We start from the raw sequence: 22,640 nt of genomic DNA, 5'->3' as shown, positions 1-22,640 counted from the left end.
TAACATTCAATATACCTAAGACCGATCAAAATCCGTGAGAGAGAGGTTTGGGTGGTGCCCTTATAAGAAAAACTTCGGGAAATGTTAAAGTTTCCCGATAAGCCTGCCCAGAAATATCCTCTAACTTCTTTTTATGGTTCAGTATAAATACGTCTAAGCTAAATCCGCCCATTGTGTAAAACAATTCGGTCTGTATTGCCATAGTCGCAAAGTAAAGAACAATAATGAAAAGATAAGATAGAAAGACGAGTTTCAAGTTGCCGAAGGTATCACACTCTATACCTGTATGAAACTCCACACCATACCCAGTAGCGAAGCGAGAATTTGCAGACTGTGGCCGGTTCGCACGAAACAAAGTTGAGCTACTGTTTTGACAATAAATTATTTCGTCACACGTTGATTTTTTCACCGCAAATTTTAACATCGATTGTGAATATTTAACGTTGACGAGATCATAATGCTGCGAATTTTTGCTACACGTCGTGCAAATTGCACGCGTATAGATTTTCAGATACAAAAGCTCAGACTAAACAGAACCAACTTCTGGTTAGTATCATTAGGAAGTTGAATGTATTTTCCACGAATGTGTTAAACGACGGTCTAACTCAAAGATCCATTCGATCGAATGGTAAACCTGCGATGTCACAGCGGCGACATGTCGGCCTCGAGCAAATTTCAGCCCGCTATAAATATGAAATAGAGAGTAAATATTTACGGGAATGACAGGGGGAATAAATAAATTGCATTTTATTGACGGTTAACGCATTGGCGTTTAAATATCCACCTATACGTATACATATTCACCATCCGTGAATCCAAGTCGTTTCTCCGACACTATCCAGCAGTTGCTACTGCTGCTGCAGCAGTTCGTTTTGTAGGTACTGGTGCCCCTTCCTTCGCATTCTCAGCGACTGTGAAACGAAGCGATGTTACACGAGTAGCTCAGTCTCTGGTCTCGTCGAGGGATTAACAACCGCTGCAGCAATGTCACGTATTATTTCTCCAGTTTAATCAAGTGCTACGATGCTCACCACCTGCAAGCTTCACCGCAACCGTGTCATTTTGTAAACGCGCGTTTTGCTCCGTCACACACCGGTAAGTTTCGCATTAATTCATCGTTGACATGTTTCCAAGTCCAACACCGTATACTCTTTTTGGTCGAATGAATAAATTATGAGTCTGTAAATCGCCAGTGGGATCAAAAAGAAAAGTCAATCCAACGTTGACCTGGCGTTTCGGTGTATCAGCCGACCTGCCGCCTTTTGAATAAGCGTTAATTTTCTCTCGCAATGACTATGGATAATTGAAATTCATTTTACGTACCATTGGTCGTATCAGTGTCGCAGGAAGTGCATTTCGTTCATAGTCACATTAACTTCATTTATCTCGTTGGCAACCATTAACGATAAAACTTTACAGTATAACATGATAGACTGGACTAAGTCTTCCCGAGTTGTTATGAGTTGTAACGACAACTTTACGAAAAATTGCGTCTAAATTTCTATCAGCGGTAAAATATTCGCGCAAGTGACGTTTAAGTATGACGTCATTACTCCATAATGTCTCGACACCCACGAGGTTCCCGCATATTTACATGTCCAATACTGATGACATTAAGGATGCTGCAGTATTAAAAAAAATAAAATAAAAATAAAAAAACGTGGTTTCGAGGCTTTCCTTGTTGTGATATTTCGTCAAACAGTAGGCTCCTGAATTTCTATCGTTTAAACGACATCGGGATCCTAGTACATATATAGTATGAGTTGATTATGACGTCAACAACTAACGGTAGACTGAAATAAATTGCAGCAATTGACTAATTAGTACGTACGGCTGTTGGTTCCCTTTTTTGTATGCATGAACGAGTCATTGTTTTTTGCCCCCACTTTTGTTCGCGATATGCGTTGCACCTTCGTCTCATCGGCATCGTAAGCTTGCAATAATCGATTCTAATTGAAAAACGATAATTTTTGTAAAGTATTCTTCGCTTATCTAGCACAAGTATAATAGTTTTAATTAGGAAAATAAGCAGACGTGATGATTTTCTGCCGCGAAACTTCTTATATTATCATTTCAGTATCGAACGATGATAAAATGTTTAATTTCTTATTTCGCTGTAAACCACCACCACTTTTTTGTGTAATCAAATTCCTGCTCACGTCCGATGAATTTTTACAGAATCAACATGGACACAGCAGACCAAGTCATGGAGCTGCAGGTCTTTCAGAGCCAGGGTCCAGGTCCTCATAAATTATTGCTGGAATACCTGAAGAACAGGCACTATGCAGCTTTTAAAAGCTTAGCAACGAAGAGCTTGAAGAAGAATCCTCCCAGTATTGATATGGATCACGTTTATCCGTATCCTCTGGACAAGACACTGTTGGATATTGCGTGTTCTAATGGTCTGGATGACTTTGTTGAACTGATTTTGAACCTGGGTGCAAATCCGAATAAAGAGAACGTTGTTCATCAGCGATCACCGCTTCATTTTGCCGCAGAAGCGGGACATGCTGGTGTCCTTAAGATACTACTCAGCAATCCTGCTATAAAACCAAATTTAGAAGTAGCTCGGCAAACCGCTCTGCATATTGCAGTTAACAAGAGAAACGTAGAATGTGTCGAGGTTTTACTGGAGTACAATGCTAGTCCCAATATTGCAAACAGCAAGGGATTGACACCGACTCATTTGGCGGCGGCATCACGCCAAGAAGCCGTGATCGATCTTATATTTTCTAAATCGAAGTGCCCCCCAGATATAGATAGCTTCAAAGACTTTAGGCGAAGAACAACGCGCCAGATTCTGGAACAAGAGTTACCTCATATCTCACTCCCGCCTGTTATCGATAGAAAAATGGATGTCACTGATCTGAAATACTTCTTGGATTGTAACGACGAAGAGAGCTATTTACAGCATGCGGAAAACGTTGAATTGACACACGAAGAAATGATAGATCTTTTAAAAATAGCAGTTCGGCAAAATTTACCAGGGGTTGTGAAGAGTCTGGCTAAGAACGAGATCGTTGGTGACAGAGGAATCTTAGCTGAAGCGGCGGAAAACGCCGTCGTCAGAGGCCACTACAAAGTTCTCAAGGAACTGTTCGATGCTGGTGCTGAACGAAGTGGAAATCTTCTGATTAAGGGCTGTCAAGAACTCGGATCTCACGCTGTTCGCGGTTCAGATCGAATGGCCTGTCTCAGACTTATTTTGGCGAAGCCAGTAAACGTTCGAGACGTAGATGGTAAAATTTTTTTTTATCAATTTTATAAATTATTCGTTGCCAATTAGTTTTCTAATATACGTGGATTCATTTTTTATTTTTTTTTTTTGTTCATTTCAGAGAAAGGAAACACTGCGTTGCATTATGCAGCCCGTGCAGAATCTTCGGAGATAATAAGCGAGCTATTGAAATCTGGGAGTTACATTGGTCATCAAAACGATTTGGGAATTCCTCCAATAGCAAATATCTCCCCTGAAAGTATGTCTCGGTATTTGGATGATTGTTTACAAACGACCAAGGAACACACTGATGATTACGAGGATTACGAAATTGAATTTAATTATCAGTGCCTAGCTCCGCACGGTTTTATCAGGAATCAGGACAGCGAACATTTGCTTGAAAAAGGTCACGTCAATTACAAAAGAATCTGTATGGAAATGCAGCCATTTTTATACATAGCTAATAGCAATTCTCATCGACATCTTCTAAAGCATCCGATACTTTCGTCGTTCCTTTATCTCAAATGGCAACGCATCAGCCCAATTTTATACGCCAATTTTATATTCTATGTAATTTTTTACCTGATATTTAATGCGTACATATTATCCATGACGTTCAGCAGTGGTGATCCGGAAAATGAAACGGAATCTACATCATATAATGGCAACGATACTGAATCAGATATTTCGTTAGCAAAGTGGCAACAAAATGGTACTCTGTGGACCTTTACTGCGATTGCCTTAATGATTCTGATTTTCCGAGAATTGCTTCAGCTGGTTTCTTCTCCTTGGAACTATTTCTTCAGTTCTGAAAATTGGTTGGAACTTTTGTTAGTTTGTTTGGGAGTAGCTCTGCTCGGCGGACCCGAACCTCGCACCGGGGCAATAGCGATTTTACTCTCCGCCTGGGAACTAGTCATCCTTATTGGACAGCATCCTCGAATGTCGACTGCGATTGAAATGTTCAAAACAGTTACACTTAACTTTATGCATTTCCTATTTTTATACGCTTTCCTTATTCTTGCGTTTGCATTCGCTTTTTATACGCTATTCAAAGATCAAAGCGACTTCCTTGATCCGGGACATTCTCTTTTCAAAACCATTATCATGTTGACTGGAGAATTTGACGCCAGCGACATACCATTTATAGCTCATCCTGTACTAAGTCGCCTTGTGTTTGTACTTTTTGTCTTCCTAATAGCGATAGTACTGTTTAATCTGTTGAACGGTTTGGCCGTTAGTGATACAGCCGAAATATTGGGCAAAGCTGAACTTGTGGGATTAATTTCCAGAGTTAAACTTGTCTCCTATGCAGAAAGTATTGTCGTTGGATCACCTGTATTAAAAAATCGATGGTGTTGTCACTACGGGGAATTTGTTCAACGAATGAGGATAAATCCTCTTCGTTTTATGTCGAAAAAGATTTTATTTTTCCCTGACTTTCTACCAGAAGCTAAAATCAGAGTTAAGCCACTACGGGGTAACACCGTTATACCTCATGGTAAGACAGTGTACAGAAATACATGTTCAAAACTCACACTTGACCGTCATATAATTGAACAGGCAAAAGAGATTATTTTGTCAAGAGGACGTATCTCAGATTATGAAAAAATTATAAATGCATTCAATCAGAAGTTTGAAAGACTTGAAGCGATGTTGCAAAGTATCAATCTAGCTGTAAAAGAGAATAGTTGCAATACCAATGAAACGGATTAAACAATATGTTGAGTTAAACGAAAATACTTTTCATGTAGAATTCAGCGAGAAATATTATTTCTGTACTTATTGCTTTTTTTTATCAAATTGAGAAAAACTGATTAACTTCTCATTTTCAATACTGCTAAAATCTTTCGAAATTGGTACTCTTGGTTCGCTGATCAAATCTTGTGAATATAGTATTTTTACACTTATTTTACAAAAGAAAGCGAGTATGGAGATAATGTGCTTAAAAGAAAAAATGTAGAATAAGTGAAAACGAATTCTTATGATGGCTTGTTACATTATATTCTCAGTGAAAAACAACGTGTTCCATTATTGATAAGACAAGGTAATATTATTTATTTAGGTATATTTTCTAATTGCTTACTATGTAAATGGAATATTTAGCTTTGTGCTAGTGTTGTTAATCTACAACAATTTTCAATTCATAACTAATGAATTAATTTGATCTATATCAATAAAGTATGGCATTTATCTTTCAGATCCTGTGTCATTTTTAGCAAAGATCTATAAATATATTCATTTTTTTAGTCAATGGTAGGTACAGTATAGTGCGATCGTATATTATACAATCTGGAAGTGGTCACTTATCAACCAGAAATGTCTTGTTGCCGTGTAGTTTTTTCCATACCCTGCCTTGACAGCATTTCCGTATAAAACATGTTGAAATCCAATCTATATACCGGAAAAAGTGTCATTTTACAATCAGATCAGAATGTCTTTTATGAAAAGTAAAAAAAAATATCTATCTATTTATAAACTTACCGGCACAAAACGTTCAGTAACTTTTCATTATCAATTTCACGGCCCAAGTCACGGATTCTATCAAGAAGACGAACAAGAACCTCCATAAATCTAGTGTCCAGTTTCGTTATTCGCTCTTCAAAACTGCCCTCTTCTGCTCCGAGAGTTGATTCAGCATCATTCTATAATATAAATTATTTCGTTTGAACGTAGGCATTCACCGCAATATAATTGACAGATATTTCATTGAAACAAAAGTTAATTGAACATTGTATATTTCATCGATGGTCCCGCAACCAATGTCTTGTTCATTCTGGTTAAACACAATCTTAGTCAACGTTACAAAAAATAATTTTAATACAGTCTATATCAAGACTGGCTTTTGCGTTTTATCAGCTGACTACTAATGTTCAATGAGAAAGCTGGACAATTGTTAAACAGAGTAGAATTAGATTGATGTTGTCATCTGTTAATTTAAACATGAAAGCGAATGGATTATGGAAAGTTTGAAGCTAGTACTAGTTATAGCTATCACTATTCATTTCCTGAACTTCTTTTTATCTTGTTCTCTTGCAGCAAAGTCTTGTTTCAATTTTGTTGAAAGCTGAAAACGCTAAAAGTAAAAGGACTAGAAACAAAAAATATCACAACTAGTATTATAATACGGTGCTACTGAAGAATCATGTCTGACAAAACCTTCCAGGCAGGAACATAATTTGCAATCACAATGAAGATAAAGAAGGAGCATTCCTGATCATGTTCCGTAAATGTTTCCAATATTACATCTTAAATTTACAAAATGCAAATAACGTTGCTACCATGAAATCAAATCAAAAGCACAAAAATCTTATAACGGAAATACTTCTTAATTCGGCATCATGTTGTATTTCACTTCAACATGTATGTATTTTTTAATGGGCAATTCAGTTTTTTTTCATTTCTCTTGTTGATGCCGTAGATATCGATTCGCGATTTACATTGAGAAAATATTTTTTACATGAAACGTTGTTTGGGAAAAAAAAGCATAAATGGATATTCGTTTTCATGGTCGTAACATGCAATACATAACATCAGTACTTCTTCCAAAAGAACGACAATATCTTCAACAAATACCTAATGATTACCTTTGTTTCTTGCTAATCGCCTAAATTAATACAAAAATTATGAAAATAACGCAGAGATGCAGTCGATGTAATGAATCATCTATCGGCAGCAAGTATCACGCTTTCTAGAACTACATGATGCAGAGCTGTAGCAAACTTATATTTTTAACCGTGTACCTCAGAATCACAGTCACCGACGTCATCTTGACAGGATCCAATCATTGAAGTCAGTTCAGCGTCAACATAGTACCGGCTCATTTGCTTGACATTAGTAAGATGATGTCAGATTAACACAATGACAAATATTCATGTGTTTATTCATGCAGCTTTTTCAGTTTTTTTTCACGAAATTTCTCATAAAATTTCCGTTTTGATAAACCAAAAGGTTCATTTTTCGGTTGCATCATCGTTTAAAAAAATTTTATTAAATTTTGTAACAGTAGAGCCATGTTACAATTTTTAAGAAAACCGTTGTGCACTTATCTCGACCAAAGTCATACGAATAAATCTGCTAGGACTTATTCATGCTTAACTTAACTTCCGTATACGATTTTTATTATTTCTAACTAACAGTGGTTTAGTATTGGTTTGTGCAATAACTGTATAAGTATTATTTCAAATCAATCGCACACGCAATATTGTTATTAAATTAAAAATTGTAAAAGAATAATGAAAATTTTTACCTGCATGAAATTGCAGAATTCGACGCATACAGCACAGAGACTCGTGATGCATGCCAATAAAACTGGATCCGTTAACATGCACTCCTTGAGACAGTTATCCAGTAGATCCTGATGCACGCTCAAAACATCATCCACGTTGCTGACCTGTGCCATAGGATTAAAAATAGTTAAAACTATGTCATTCATTTGATTTCAAGAAATTATATACCTTGCTCATTTTGTTGAGAAATGTGAGCCAGTTCGGCTCTATAACTTCAACCATCATATAATATTCCAAGTGTTGTATACAGTCAAGCATACGTTGTCTCAGGGAAAATGCTTGACGATATGCCATTGCAGCTTCACACGTAAACGTTTTTGCTATTTTATTGCTAATCCACACTCTGAAAAATTAAATAACACTATTTATGATCAATATTTTAATACAGAATTAATTGCTAGAGGAAAATCACTTGAATTAAACTGTTTCCTGCAGATTAATGAATCGTCGCATTTTTCCGTCATTTTAGTTTCTTTGTTACCTTACATAGTACCTTGTACAGTAAGAAAAATACTCACCTACATAATAGCCTTTCAATATGTTTGCAGTAAAATAAATGTCTAAATATCATCTGATAGCAGGCTATTGCTTTTCTGTTTATAATTAGAGAAACTGGCCACTTGACGTCATAGTTGAATACAAAGGCTTCTAATCCAGTTAATGCCGTATCAACTTGAGAACAAAAATCTATAAACAACAGAATCGATTAGTATTTGAATACTTAACAATTATTTTCATCTATACCTTTCTCCCCTTGTGTTTGTATGGAAAGGATTCGGAACATTTGAAATTGTAAATCGTGGGGTAAGAGTTCTGGCTTCAAATCATCTTTGTATGGATCACAATCTGCAGTCGACATGCGCAAAGCCAATTCTAGGAGAGAAGCTAGCCGATGAATCACAATGTCGTACATATTTTTTGCCAATTCCCCTTCACACAGATTCATAAATTGAACCTAGAAAATTGATGTCAGAACTAATTTTTAATAAAAATAATGAATTACGTAAAAAACGATAAAAATAACTATAACACGTTTCTAATAATCGATTTTACTTAAAAATTTTATTTGTAGGTACCGAATTTCTACCATGTTTTGAGTTGTAAACGTACCACGAAATCCCCTTGAGCCAACAGAAAGTAATTCTTAACGCTTCGAAGCCGTCCCATCAGGTCGTTTTCGTGAATAAGGACTTCCAATAGCGTCCGCGCAGCTTCAGAATAAGCCCTGTCAATAGCAGCAATATACTTTTGTCCACGGTGTTGATATTCAAGTGGTTCTTGCTTTCCCCATTGAACTGTCTTACCTGTAAAATGAATTTAGATTTATTTAAAAGTTTGGATTTCTAAAATCAACTTTGAAAGTTATAAAGGAAATTGATAACAAACTCACCACATTGCCTGATAACATTTAAATATTTTCCAGTTCTCAAAATTGTTTGGGCATGTTCGCTGAGGAATACTGGAATTCTTTCGTGCCTCACAGTGTATCTCTTTTCCCAGTAATCGGCAGAATAATCCATTGGCAGTTCTTCACGCTGTATGAGTTCATTATCCTCAACTAGAAACTATTCGAAGTAAATTTTGAAATTATATTCATTGCAATTACATAATATTCTTGTATTTTCAGTGGTATGTGGATTACACGAGAAGCAGAAACTAAAAGCTACAATATTAACGCATATTGCAGAGTAGAAAAAACCTACTTCTTGATACGGATCACTTATAACACCCTTGTAGACCCATTTTTCTAGCGTTTGCATGTAGGGAACGCTAGCTGCACGAATAAGGAACAAACATAATTCCTTTGACTTAGCTTCTCCACTGATATCATTCATGTGTTCGTGTAGCAAGCTCAAGACTTTGCCACCTTTGGCACTCGCCTGCAAAAGGAAAGTGTTGTGTTTTGAAATGCACAAATAAGATGGTGACTCAATAATACTCATAGTTAATAGCTTAAAAACTACCTTGCATATGGTCGACGTGATATGTGCAAGAATTGCCATGGTAGCCATGGTCGGCTGGATGTAAAACCATAACTTCTGTAAGTTGAGTTTGCCACGAATATGTTCGGCTTCCAATTGTACAATGAAGAGCTGAAGTTATTTGAACATGATGAACTTATTGATAAATCCTAAAAACGATGTTCGTATAATTGCTTAATAGAAATGTTTATTATTTGCATACCAAATAATCTTTTAGCAGACAATTCAATGCTCCTCGCAAAGCGTGATTAACTTGACCGTCTTCAGGCAGAACTTTTTCCTCTATAAATCTAACAGTCATTGAGTAATGTGAAGCCAATGGTAATATTTGTTGTGCTAACTGCTTATATGAGGTACCTGAAAAACGATAATATGAAAATGTTTACTGAGATGTTGAACATAGAAAAATTCAAGAGTTATTGCACTATTTAATGATCCTTACCTACGTCTTGTGAGATTACAAAAGATCGAACATCATAAGGATTTGCAAGGGGCTCAGAAGTGATGTACGAACCATCCATCCCTTTTAAACAACACAATATATCCCAGAGTAGTATTGTTTCCTGTGATGCAGCTGGTACAACTTCTGCAATAAATAATTGTTCAAAAGTAATAAACTACAAGATTCTATATGGAGATGGTCAACTTTGATCAAATTACTCTGACAGAAAGTAACAGATAAATCTGAAGGAAAATCCCAAGAAAAACGAGGCCGATCTACGACCCAGTTTTGTGAGACAAGAGGAGGGTCATTCCGCTTGTCGGTCATGCTGATTTGTTTGTTCAATTTCCTTTCACCCTCGACGGCAGCTTTAATAACATTTTTACAAATCTGTAATGTAGGATTATTTCATTAAAACTTTTATGCAACTATCAACAATTTCAAACTGAATACAAAATATTCAAAACACGAAAAATGATCCAACAAACCTGTGGAACATCCTCTCGAGTTATCGTTGAACTTTTGGTATTACTTAAATTAGTGGACAATGCATTCTTTCCCAAGTGATCCTTTAAGTTTTTATCTGCTGATATTAAATCAAGTAGCTGCATAAAGGGACCCAATAGGTCGACGCTAGAGCATCAAATAAAAGTGACCGTTCAAATTTACATATAGGTAATCTTGATCTCATATCTGTTCATACAATAGCGTAATTGAAGTTTTCTACTGGAAAATTGGGAGAATGATTGTCTTACTTTTTAGATTTCAATTCTTCGTATTTTTGTAAAAAGAGATCTGAATCCGGTGCGTTTTTAGCAAGCTTGCGAACGCAGCTCTGAGTTGCGACATTGCTTATTGCAAGATCTGATGATCGGCTGCATCGCTTCTGAAGTTCTTCTACATATTTCTCAGGGGCTGACGAGGACCTGAGGATTATTGCATTGATTAAACTTCATAGAAGCAGATGTAATTCATTTTTTGAGAATTTCAAATTTATATTACATACCCAAGTATCTCTAAAAGTTCTCCAACCAAATGATGTAGCTTGAACTCGCTCATAATGAGTGCTGTTCAAAATAAATTGTGCATTTAAACTTCGTAATTACAATGCCCAAAAAATTCGGCTGAATACATTGATCTTTGCATTGATCGAATCAAGAAAATTCGCACTTATTTCGTTTTACTGTAAGTTTGACTGAAGATGAAATCTTTCATTAATGCTGCATTAATTACAACCGCCTCACTTGTTAGTTCTATCTCTACTCGTTGTCGCGCCCATAGGTTTCTGCTCGTCTGCTACTCCTTTTCGCTCGCACCTGTCAGTAAATGCCAAACTGTCGGATTTGCGTTTTGTCAACAACCAGAATCATGGCCTTCCAATTTTTTGTGGCCTTCCTAATGAAATGTTCACTTCCGAATGAAATGTTGTAATCGTTTACTCAAGAAGATGGTGCAAATCAATAACATTCGGATAAAAATGTAAAGAAAATACCGAGTCAGGTTATGTTATTGTTGTGTTTCGAAGAGCCGCAAACATGGTTGGCAAAGAGCCGCAAGGGGCGCTGTTGGTGATGAACAGCTGTCAAGATCAGAGGGCGCAGCTATCGGCGATTGTTACAAAAGGTAACCAGCGATCTTTTGCGAATCTGAACCAATTCAAGATAATTTAGGAAACAATTTTGACACTTGGACTTTGAACATTAAATGAATTGATTCTGCCGGTGCATATAATTTTCTTTCGAGTGATAACTTTCCGTAAGTACGCTGTACCAGTTTTTTGGCATAGTGGCATAAAATCTTTAATTATTGTCGTCATTGTTCTATAAATAATGGCGCCAGCTTATAGCAATTTCTCTTAATTCAATCTTACATCTTGTTTATCTTTATTATTCATTACAAATGTTCAGAATCAGTAACATGAAGTAAAACCAATTTCTTTCTTTTGATTTTATATAGTATTCTAGTGTAAATATCGAAATATTTCGGTTCTATCACACGAGACAAGAATGAAAAGTTTCGAAATATTGAGGCCATAAATATCAATGTGTAAAAAAAATTCATAAATAAATGTTTTTTCAGGTGAAAAGATGGAGGGTAATCAACAATTCAACCTACGATGGAATAACCATACGAACAATATTTTGCAGGTAAACAATTGAATACATACAAATTATAGTAATATCACTCAAGCTTCACTATAATTGCTTCAAGAAAATATTACTTACACAATCTTTAATATGATATACAATGATAGCATGTTTGTAAATACTTTGAACTTAAATAATTGGTAATATGATTTTCTTTCAGGTATTCATGGAACATTTATCGTCAGAACAATTGGTTGATGTAACTCTATCTTGTCAAGGGCGATTCGTAAAAGCACATAGAATAATATTGTCTGCGTGCAGTCCATATTTTCAGGTAATTTCTATGTGAAGCACAGAGTTGGGGCTCATTTATTGCCGGAACAGGAAATATTCAATAATTATTATAAAATTCGATATCTTTTCAGGAACTCTTCAAACACCATACTGCAAAACATCCTGTGGTAATTTTGAATGGTATCAAGTGTGAAGATCTTCAAATGATCATTAAATTTATGTATCATGGTGAAATCCGTGTACAAGAAACCGAATTAGATGACTTACTTGCTGCGGCTGAAACACTTCAAATCAAAGGTCTTAGCAATGTTCGAAATAAATATGAGAAAGGTGAAATACAATCACAGAATGTGAAGAAAAATTCAGTGCCACCACAAGAGAATAATACCAGGAAAAAAGTTGCACCTCAAGTACTGGATAACTCACGTAAAGCTACGAAGAGTACAGAAAAAAATAAACTTCCACCAACTGAGCCACCTCGTGTTCGTAAACGGCGCAAGATGTCACATACTATTGTATGTTTGCAGTTTTAAAATTTATATGTAAATATCGAGGGCTAAAGACCAAAAAGACGCAACCCACTGTTTTTCCGATTTGCAGATTACATCTGCTATTCTAGATTTTTATTGCATACCCCTTCACGACAGTAAACTCATCGAATGCTGAATAATTGTATTTTATGCTCTTTTGGTTCCTAGCCCTTAATATCATGAGTTATAAATCATTTATTTGTCCCTTGTTGATTGAATTCTAATTTGCAGAATGAACTGGCTAAGGAAACAGTATTCACTAGTAATGGAGCAGTTTGTTTGACTCCCCAATCAGTAGGAAATGAAACTGATCCAGTGGTACCAATGGTAGGTTCGTAGATGAAAATTTCTAAATTGTACAGGAAAACGTAACGGCTGCTTTACTCTGTGTTTGAATGTGATGTTAGTATACTTTTTTCAGATCAAAGTTGAGCCGCCCGATATAAAGGATGTTTCTGATGAGGATGAATCTCATTCTCCATCCTCTAGTGAGGTAAGATAGACTGTTATTATACACAACTCGAATCCACTAACTGATCTTACTTGGAGTGCTGTATAATTCGTCAAAATTTCAGGTGAAAACATTGAGGATAAAAGGCAAAGGGAAACCAGCAGGTCAGAAGGCTGTTATAATAAGAGATAAGACTCGAGTACCTGACAAAATTCCTCGCCCACCTAACGCTTTTATGATTTTTGCTAATGAATGGAGACGAAAGATGGCATTCAAGTACCCTAGTAAGCAAAAATGTTTCTTCATTTATTTTTAAGTTAGAACCACTATCAAAAGTTCGCTTATTAGAACCAGAGCACAGTATCTTGCTATCATAAGCAAGGTCTTGTATGGGTAATTGTGAAAAAAAAATTTTCCTCAGATGAAAGCAACAAAGAAATATCAGTAAGACTAGGTGTGATGTGGAAAGGATTGGATTTTCATGCCAAAAACGCTTACTTTGCATCAGCAAAGAAAGCAGACGAAGATCATAAACGAAAATATCCTGGCTATTATTACAGTCCTAAAGAAGCACGTCTTAGAAAGAACTTGAAACAAGATTTAATGTTAGCCCGATGTCTGCCAACTAATATTCGGGTAAGCTGATTCATTACTACCATAAACACGTCCAAACACAATTTTGCATTAAACTGAAAAAATTCTGATAATAAAATATCTGCTGACAGGACATTGATGCTGCACGTCTTGTCAAGGTTTTCATAAATGTGGATGAGCACCAAGGAAATATGGCTCGCATATCACCGAAGAACAAAGATAATGATGGAGATCATGATCAAGATGAAGATGGATGCAAGAATGAAGACCATGATGGGGACGAGGACGATCCTCTGCAGCCAGACAAATTGGTTGAGAAAATGCAACTGTCTGATGAAGATAAAGATAACGTCTATCTCACCTCTATATCAACCCCATAAGTTATCTGTACTGACAAAATGTTTCTTCACTTTACTTGTGTATTTTTAAGTCAATCAATGATTGATAAGTTTTATTCTAAGAAGATGGGAAAGTTTTTAACACAAAAACCAAACAAGGATACTAATCGAACATGCTATTCACATGTTCAACAGTATCTACACAGTTGATGTAGAACCATCCAAATGATGTAAAACGCATTCGTAACGTACTCGAAATATTCGGTTGTATCAGAATTATTTTATTTACTTTCCATATCGCGTAATATCATAAGAACATATTCTGGTGATCAATTTTTTATAGTAAAGCTAACTTATTGCTGAACATTAAATAATCACCCGATTGTAAGAACTACGAATAATTTCGTTTTTGCCTGATGACGTATTTTTAATCGTTATATATAATAAAGTAGGATATTATTAAACCACCAGTTAAGTTGGATCGTTCTACAGGAAAGTATACAGCAAGAAATGTACTTCCTATAGAACAGTCCAATTTAACCGTTGGTTCAATATACTCTACTTTACTACATACCGCATATAAGGCTAAGGCGGCGAAACACAAAATAATGAAGTCAAGCAATTAAATTTCGGTGATTTACCTTAATAGTACTTATGCGGTTGTATTGTCCAATCTGATATATAATTTCTGTTTAACTGAGAAATGAAAAAATTTAATACACATAAAAATATGTCATGCAAATACCCAGTAGCAGCATGTGGCAAATATTATTTCATTGAATTTGTTTCACTAGAAATCTTAGTATTTCTAATTTTTGCAAACCATAAATAATATATTATGTTTAAATATATTATAATTAACACGTTATAGTGCATTTTAAATTAATTGTAAGATATGCAAAAGCACAGTCTAATTGATCAAACAAATAAAAAAGCAAATATATCATTTGATTATGTAGATATAACATATATAATATATACCTGGAGATTGGACTTACAACTCATGGCTTAATACATGGTTTTTATAGTACACTCATCCAGTTTGTATTACATTTCAAATAATTCAGAAGTAGTCATACATGATCGTAATTCCAAAATGTTCAATAAAGTAAAGTAGGCGGGAATAAAAATAACACAAATTATTCTTGTATCATTTAATATATTAGGTACATCGATTTTGGAACATGTAATATCGTCGTACTAGGGTTTTGGTGGAATCGAGATCCTACGAAAAATTTCACTTAGAGATAAATTAGTAGTACACCATACGCGTTAATAGAATACATAATTCTATACATGTGAATTTATTTATCGTTTAATTATTCTGAACGATAAATTCGAATAATTTCCTATCAGTACTGTAGTATTGTGACCTATGACTGTGATAACTCAATTTTTTCAATTAACAATTAATCGCAAGTTTCATTGTTGACTTGTGCTCAGAATGAATACAACGTACACGTGAAAATATGCAAAGCCACTATTTAAAATATTATCATATTAAGTCAGCAAGTAGGTACCGCAATAAAGCTTTGAAAAATTCATAATGCAGGTATCTCATCTTTTCTTGAGCATGAACTTGAAAAACTTTCAATAATGGGCAACTTGTAAAGATGTATATTAGGTATTTCGTGGTCACAACCAAGCTAAAATTGAAAAATGTGAACTTAAGAATTCTGTTACAACAAATAAATTAGATGATTACGGTAGTACACATTAATCGAAAATAATACGAAAATTATATCACAAACAAAAACTTACGAAGCCGGTATTTAAAAATGTAAAATTCAAATTAACCTGTTTGTTGACAAATTACAAATAAAATTATTGCTGATATTTACAACGTTATAACTAATATAGTTTCATCAGGGTTAGAAAATACTGTTCATAATGTATAAGTATCTGATTGTGAGAATTATGCCACGGAGCAAAAGACAAAAATACTTTCTCCATGGGCCGTCAATTTTCACACTACATATAAATACAAAATTATGACGTTCTAAATAATACCAATTCTATACCTATTATTATTTTCGAGCAAATACAATACTAGACATTTTCACATGTCAAAAAAAAAAAAAATTACAGATTGCGTATTCACAGCTTCAGGCTATATTATACATATGTACCTGTAATGTACGGTCATGTCTAAGCACCAATTGCGGTACCAGGGAAATTCTAATGCAAACGAATCTTAACTTATTCGAAATGAGATAAAAACTGAAAATTAACTGATAATTTTATCGAGTGGTATTTAGAATTTTCTGAAGCACGTTCTCTTTTCAACTTACTTAATGGACCACACCTCAAATCCAACACAGTATATTTTATATTCAAACCAATTTTCACGACGACAGAAGTAGAAAGTAATTTAACAGAACTGTAGAACATGTCATTTTTCACCTAAGCAACATTTAAAAATATAATACTAAGCGCGACGTAGGTAGCGTTTGTGTTATTGGCAATGGTACAAATGACATTGGGGATGCAAAGTTTCTTGCATTAACATTACAACTTTCATAGATATGAGTTGAGATGTGAGGAAACAATAGATGCTAACATGTGAGTGATGACAATGTAAATGCATCAGATTAAGCTAGAGACAATGCAACAGAATGATGTGTTCATTTACATGCTTTTTGCGAACTATTAATATTTTAACCCAGTATGCATAAATCATTGGTAGTGAAGGATAAGAGACGTTCGTTTCAATACCTTACCACATGTTAGAATTGTTGCAAACATACAGATGGACTTAAGTTCAAACTTCCATATGTACAGATCTGTGTAGATATTATACAAAAGTAGCATTCATATTCTCCGCATAATCATACAAATCATTTTCTGGCATATTAATGTACTTCGCAAAGCTTATAATTTCTTTTCTTACTGTACACCATTTGACTAGACACCATGATATATCGTATTGTGCAGCATTAGGTCTTTAAAATAATTCTAATTGAGTCTACTCGTCACTATTATCCTAGAAATAGATATTGCCAAGATCAGATCGATAGTTTAGCAAATTAATTATTCTACTATTACGAATCAGGTGTAATATCTACATATCAATAGTAGGATAATAACATGTATTACAATAATAATCAGATGTCGATATTTTTTGACGGAATGAAAATTGTTTTCACCAGGCATTAGCTGATTGTCAGATACTAACTCGCGTATTTTACAGAATTACCGTAACGAATAACCATGTTCTTACGTTATTCTTATTAGTTTCAATTTTTTCCCAGTAAGGAATAAATATTTGACAGTTGATTGTGAGAGATTAATGCCTAAGCCAGGGACTTATAAAAAACTACAACTTTCAGGTAACATTGATGACTGAAATTCAAATTCTAAACATTTACAAACTAATCGTGATAGAGTTCGATTCATATATTGTTTTCAATCATATCATATCTTAATTGCTTCCGAAGAATCTCATCTAACACAGACTCTGATTTATATCTGATTACACTTAATGCTTTCAATGTTTATCTAAAATACTTTGAACAATTTTGAATTTTATTGGCTACCATTATAATCAAATGTAAATCACAAGTTCTTGAAAAAAAAATGGGTGATCAAAAAGTTATAAGTACTTGTAATATTTCATTGTCAGAAGCTTTCAACTTTCCAAGCAAAGAAACTAAACTGGCAGCAATAGCTGCTTGTTACATGGAGTTAAGCCATGCAACAGCAAGCCAATAAATCTATATGTAAAAATGATGTATGCTCAGCAATGAATGAACAAATTATTATGATGGTGTACTATTACATAATGAGATTCAATTGTTAATATTAGTTATAAACTAGAAAATAATTGAATACTATCTAATTATTACTAATTAGACCGTTATTGGTGGCTTATACTCCTTGTTTACAACGTAAAACTTGTGTTTTTTACCAAATAAACCCCAAATGACTGCTACATTTTCAATTAAAATGTTGAAAGGTATTGTTGACAAGGCTCCACATATGCATAGCATAAATCGTAATATACCGAAACGGTACAAAGAAAATGATTTGATGACACCAAATACGTACATGTAGATATTCACTGCACCGATAAAACCACAAAGAAAGTCAATTACTGGAGGACAAGTAATTGGACACAAACCAGCTAATATTACGTTTGAAGTAGAAAGAGGCAATGTCACCCATGAATAACAAGATATTGCTAACAGTATCTTCTTTTTAATGGGAATTACTTTCGAGTGAACGACCAACAGTATACCCTGCAGCCATCTTTTTCTCTGCTGCAAAAAGTCCAGTAAGGAAAATGGTGATTTTTCCCACATTTCACCCTCCACAAAATTAAACGTGTACCCTTGACTGAACGCCTTCATTGCAAAAAAACAGTCCTCAGCTACCGACCCATCTAAACCATTGTCAAATGAAACTTGCTTTTCTGCACCCACCTGCAATAAAACATGTATCAAAAATCATACAAATTTTCACAAGTATTGAGACTAATTAGACAGACTTGTATCTGTTTCAGCAAACATTAACTGTTGTAGATTAAGAATCAGTAGAGACTCTGACAAAGAACGCCGATCATTCAAGCATACAGCAATCTGATGTATAATTCGACGATCTGAATTGATATCAGCTTATCGGTATTTAGTCACTAATACAAGTCAGAGATATGATAGGAAAATATTACTTTCCATCAGTCAATGTAGTTATCTATGTCAAACAGGGGGAACACCTCAAAGTGTACATTGAGTAAACATGCTACCTGTTCTATTATAACATTGCTTCATGGATATTGAAGTAAATCAAAAGGCAAATATATCTGGTACCCAGGAAAGTACGGATACACAAATTCTAAGTGCAAAGCTCACTTTTCAAGAACATATTTATGAGGTATGTACTCTTCTTTCGAAATGGATATGATAAAAACTGCATATTTTTTTAAATAAAATCTTGACCAGCATATTTTCATATAATTTTTTTTTGTTCAATCACTGTTTAAACTGAGACTTATCAACGTCAGAGTATAGTATTGCTTCTTGAAGGATTTTATTTTTCACAAGCTCAATTGAATTTCAAACTCTCATAGAATGTTACAATGAAATCTTAAATTTGAGTACCATGATTTTTATGAGAATGTAAAAATTGTTCAAATATTCACAAGTAAAAGGTCTCTTGAATCTATCGTAATCGATAAATAATAAAATATCTCTCACCTGAGTAACAACGTAGGAACCTTTCATACTAAACAGTGGTTTATGAAACATGGAGAATTGAAGTCTAAGCTTCCCCATATCATCAGCGACTCTAAAGCTATCGGCAAGGGTAGTAATCCAGTTGACCACATCTTCATTAGCATATGTAATTAGTCCTTGACCAAACTGATGCTTTCCGTCAAGTACAAAATTAAGTATACCGCGAACTGAGTTTTCTGTGAGCAAAGTTTCTTCATCCAAATGTACGATCCAGTCATGATCTGCCAATTCATTGACGGAATTTTCAAGGCAATATTGCAATGCCCGAGCTTTAAAAAGTGCACCGGTTGAAGTTCGATAATTGGCTGGAATGACAAGCTCTCTAACTCTCCGATGCGGTGCAAGACCAATTGGCTTGTCGCTAACAACTTCTATTTGAAAATTTTCAAGCCCAGCTTCTGTACACTTGTTCATGTTTCGATTTACGTTCGTTTTTACTAAATGAGGGTAGTCTCCTCTTGTAACTACTCTTATACAAATAAAAGGCGCTAGCAAGGGTGAGCCTTTAAGAACAACTTTATCAGGGAATGCATTGTACATTGTTAATCCAACAAAGTTGAAAAGCACTTGAGGAAAAGAAAGGAACGTCAGTATACGAAGAAAATATAGAACGAATGCCCCCACGAGTCCATAGTCGTTCCATGGGTCCAATTTTACTTGGTTATCAGAATTCCACCGTAGTCCACCCGACACAAGACAGAACACAACCACGACCAATGCCAAAAGGATGCAGTGCAGGATGTGCTTCATTCTGCTGCTCAGCATTATGCCTAAAATTAGGTAATTTTTGACTATTTATAGAGTTACAATATTCGCTAGGAAAATAAATTCAATTTCAAATTTAGGTAAGAACAACTGACACTAGTTTAATTATAGGTTTGAACCGTCAACGTGCGTGTAGTATATTACATATAGCAGCTAAGTTCTATCCCTACAAGCCAAAGAGTGAATAACTATCGGACAATATATAGTACTTGAGAATAATTTTATCATAAAGACATACGTTCCAATGAGTCGTGTTTTGTAATATTTGCATAGAGATAAGGTGTCGCCTCGATATCACAAAATTGTTATTTTCGTCAGTAAAGGTGAAATTCCGTAGCCGACAAAGCAAGGTACAATAAACAAGTTAAAATTACTTGCAAATCTAGAAAGGCGAGAAAATTTTGTTCTCGCATGATGACAAGAAATGTTTACATAATTGACAACTCAATGTTTAGCGTGATTATACAACAATTCACTCTATACGAAACTTGTAGTAAACGAAAGCGAAACGGGTACGTGTTTTGATGTTTCTGTACAGCACGAGCGGGAGGAGGAAAATTTTAGTGAATCTTTGTTGGGGTTACCTTTTGATAATGTTCGGTTAGGTTTTCAATGGCGTTAACTAAAGCAACATTTTGCGTATTCCATAGCATGAAATTCACTCATTTAGCAAACAAATTTGAAGTGCAAGTTTTGCCGATACACGAAGTAACACCGAATCTAAACTACACTTCCTTGTGCGTCTCACTTCCTTCACGCACCCAAATGATTAAAATGGTCAAATTTTCACCAGGGTTATAAGAAGCGCTCTTCGTTTGTGCGGTGCCTCGTTTTATCCTTGACACATGTCCTTGACATTGAATGAATTTACTGTATGAAGAAATATAGCTCAGCCCAAAGCTACTTTAGAGCCATCGACGTTAACAAAAAATATACAAGAATATTAAAAATGCATTTAATATTAGTACACGTTTCGGAAATTGTGATGCGCCCAAGTAAAGATAATTCGCCGCCTCTTTCATGGGTAAACCTTTTGCCGTGACTGAGTTATTCCTTAAAGCCATTCAGTAGCCAATCAAATTGTTAGACCAAAATTCTCGAAAGCCCATTCGTTGTCGTTTGATGCGTGACCAAAAGACGTTGGCCACTTTTCCAACCGAGGATAAAGTCACAAAATATCCTGGTTTCGCTTCAGATTATCAGATAAAGTGAATAAACAGTAGAGTATTTCCACACTGTAGGTAGATCGTTGTTTTATTTGTTACGTTCTTTGGTCGGAGTTTGAAATAAATTGGAATCCGACTCCGAGACGTATTCTCGGTGTCGTCTTTTTATAATTCCGCAACACGCTGCGACCTTCATTTTAATGGATCCTCAACACTGATTTACATGCACCCATGTCTTAACATTACATTTTTTGAAAGTAATTATCCACACTGTTTACTGTCTTTGCGATAAATGGAATTTGTTTGGCCGCTATATTGAAGAGTGGGTTTTCTCTGAATCTTGACCTACCGCATATATATTTAAGCTGTCATCGTATTTGGCTCTGTTATTTTTAAAGAAAAATGCCGTTTCGAGATAAGCTACATTAATCTGCTTCCTTATCTCGCATTCGATGTGTTAGACTCACTGTTCTACTGACTAATGTATATTTATTTCGTATCATAGTACTGCGTTATTATTTCAAATGTTCACAAATTAATCATCATTGCAATATGCATTGACTGAAGATTATGATCTTCAGTTAACGCAATGTGATATTCTCACATCAATTATTTCAATTGAAATCATTATCTGTAATTTAGAAGTACTCATTAGAAATATGTACAAAAGAAATGGGAGATTTGGATACATTGTAAGTTGACTGAAGATTCTTATTTTCGGAAGTTTCGTACCAGCCGATAATTACTGCGGTACTCTCTCTGTACCGCAGCTTATCGACGTGCAATTACCATATCTACCACTTCAGAGTGCAGTGGTCTGGCACCTCTGGCACCAACATACCATTAGTTATTTCGCAACCGAACTTACATTCGTGTAATGCTATGTAGTATGTATTGTCTTCATTGTTAAGTTTATTTCTTTAACTTCAACCCACACGTAGCTGGCCCCTTCAAGCCCAATCGTCTTGCACTGATGTAGCCACCGGTCAATCAGGAGTCTTTTCCAGAAACTCATTCCGCTATTGAAGATTATTTCAAATCAGACTGCTGTAACGTTGAATCATTTTTAGACACCAGAGAAAAAGGAACTAAATTAAACGCAGAACCAATTGAGACTCCAGATAATTCAGAATACACGAAATTACGAGCAGTGCAGATCATTCTAAATCATAAAACGATCATATTCAGTAACTTCGAATGTTAGTAAAATTAACGTGATTCCGTTGGTGAATCACATAAGTAAATAACACCAGA

At 35.0% G+C, this 22,640-nt stretch overlaps 4 protein-coding genes across 13 annotated transcripts; 2 read left to right on the top strand and 2 right to left on the bottom strand.

Annotated features, from left to right (window-relative positions):
* Window positions 1–877: 877 nt before the first annotated feature.
* On the top strand, window positions 878–5,417 carry LOC107222863 (transient receptor potential cation channel protein painless). The gene is made up of 3 exons (XM_015662389.2): window positions 878–1,095; window positions 2,179–3,239; window positions 3,339–5,417. Exons 2-3 carry the CDS (start codon window positions 2,186–2,188, stop codon window positions 4,931–4,933), a joined length of 2,649 nt encoding a protein of 882 aa, XP_015517875.2. The 5' UTR covers window positions 878–1,095; window positions 2,179–2,185; the 3' UTR covers window positions 4,934–5,417.
* On the bottom strand, window positions 5,200–11,279 carry LOC107222873 (gamma-tubulin complex component 2). Of its 3 annotated transcripts, XM_046743462.1 has the most exons (18): window positions 11,175–11,279; window positions 10,937–10,997; window positions 10,686–10,856; window positions 10,419–10,563; window positions 10,149–10,320; window positions 9,931–10,074; window positions 9,691–9,845; window positions 9,471–9,599; window positions 9,210–9,386; window positions 8,897–9,071; window positions 8,617–8,810; window positions 8,251–8,461; window positions 8,025–8,193; window positions 7,675–7,849; window positions 7,467–7,610; window positions 6,961–7,044; window positions 5,702–5,862; window positions 5,200–5,611 (listed from the first exon to the last, which is right to left on the bottom strand). In XM_046743462.1, the coding sequence occupies exons 2-18, from the start codon at window positions 10,987–10,989 to the stop codon at window positions 5,527–5,529; spliced, it is 2,544 nt and encodes an 847-aa protein (XP_046599418.1). In that variant the 5' UTR covers window positions 10,990–10,997; window positions 11,175–11,279; the 3' UTR covers window positions 5,200–5,526. The 3 variants fall into 3 exon arrangements, with proteins under 3 accessions (XP_046599418.1, XP_015517887.1, XP_015517895.1); XM_015662401.2 differs by having other exon boundaries at window positions 10,937–11,265; XM_015662409.2 differs by lacking the exon at window positions 6,961–7,044 and having other exon boundaries at window positions 10,937–11,265.
* Window positions 11,280–11,435: 156 nt separating this feature from the next.
* LOC107222887 lies at window positions 11,436–16,402 on the top strand. Of its 5 annotated transcripts, none has more exons than XM_015662421.2 (9): window positions 11,436–11,553; window positions 12,010–12,077; window positions 12,238–12,351; window positions 12,443–12,826; window positions 13,073–13,168; window positions 13,263–13,334; window positions 13,417–13,576; window positions 13,714–13,928; window positions 14,018–16,402. In XM_015662421.2, exons 1-9 carry the CDS (start codon window positions 11,466–11,468, stop codon window positions 14,264–14,266), a joined length of 1,446 nt encoding a protein of 481 aa, XP_015517907.2. In that variant the 5' UTR covers window positions 11,436–11,465; the 3' UTR covers window positions 14,267–16,402. The 5 variants fall into 5 exon arrangements, with proteins under 5 accessions (XP_015517907.2, XP_046599421.1, XP_046599420.1 ...); XM_046743465.1 differs by having other exon boundaries at window positions 13,411–13,576; XM_046743464.1 differs by having other exon boundaries at window positions 13,073–13,172; window positions 13,249–13,334.
* LOC107223121 (beta-1,4-mannosyltransferase egh) lies at window positions 15,364–21,684 on the bottom strand. 4 transcript variants are annotated; one of them, XM_046743467.1, is made up of 3 exons: window positions 21,011–21,684; window positions 19,417–20,225; window positions 15,364–18,645 (listed from the first exon to the last, which is right to left on the bottom strand). In XM_046743467.1, the coding sequence occupies exons 2-3, from the start codon at window positions 20,218–20,220 to the stop codon at window positions 18,073–18,075; spliced, it is 1,377 nt and encodes a 458-aa protein (XP_046599423.1). In that variant the 5' UTR covers window positions 20,221–20,225; window positions 21,011–21,684; the 3' UTR covers window positions 15,364–18,072. The 4 variants fall into 4 exon arrangements, with proteins under 4 accessions (XP_046599423.1, XP_015518199.1, XP_046599424.1 ...); XM_015662713.2 differs by having other exon boundaries at window positions 20,805–21,683; XM_046743468.1 differs by lacking the exon at window positions 21,011–21,684 and adding an exon at window positions 20,459–20,791.
* Between the last annotated feature and the right edge of the window lie 956 nt (window positions 21,685–22,640).

This window comes from Neodiprion lecontei, chromosome 6 (genome assembly GCF_021901455.1).
Source record: "Neodiprion lecontei isolate iyNeoLeco1 chromosome 6, iyNeoLeco1.1, whole genome shotgun sequence".
Taxonomy (NCBI): domain Eukaryota; kingdom Metazoa; phylum Arthropoda; class Insecta; order Hymenoptera; family Diprionidae; genus Neodiprion; species Neodiprion lecontei.
The sequence above is the reverse complement of the archived record's forward strand: the minus strand, read 5'-3'. Positions and strand labels throughout refer to the sequence as shown.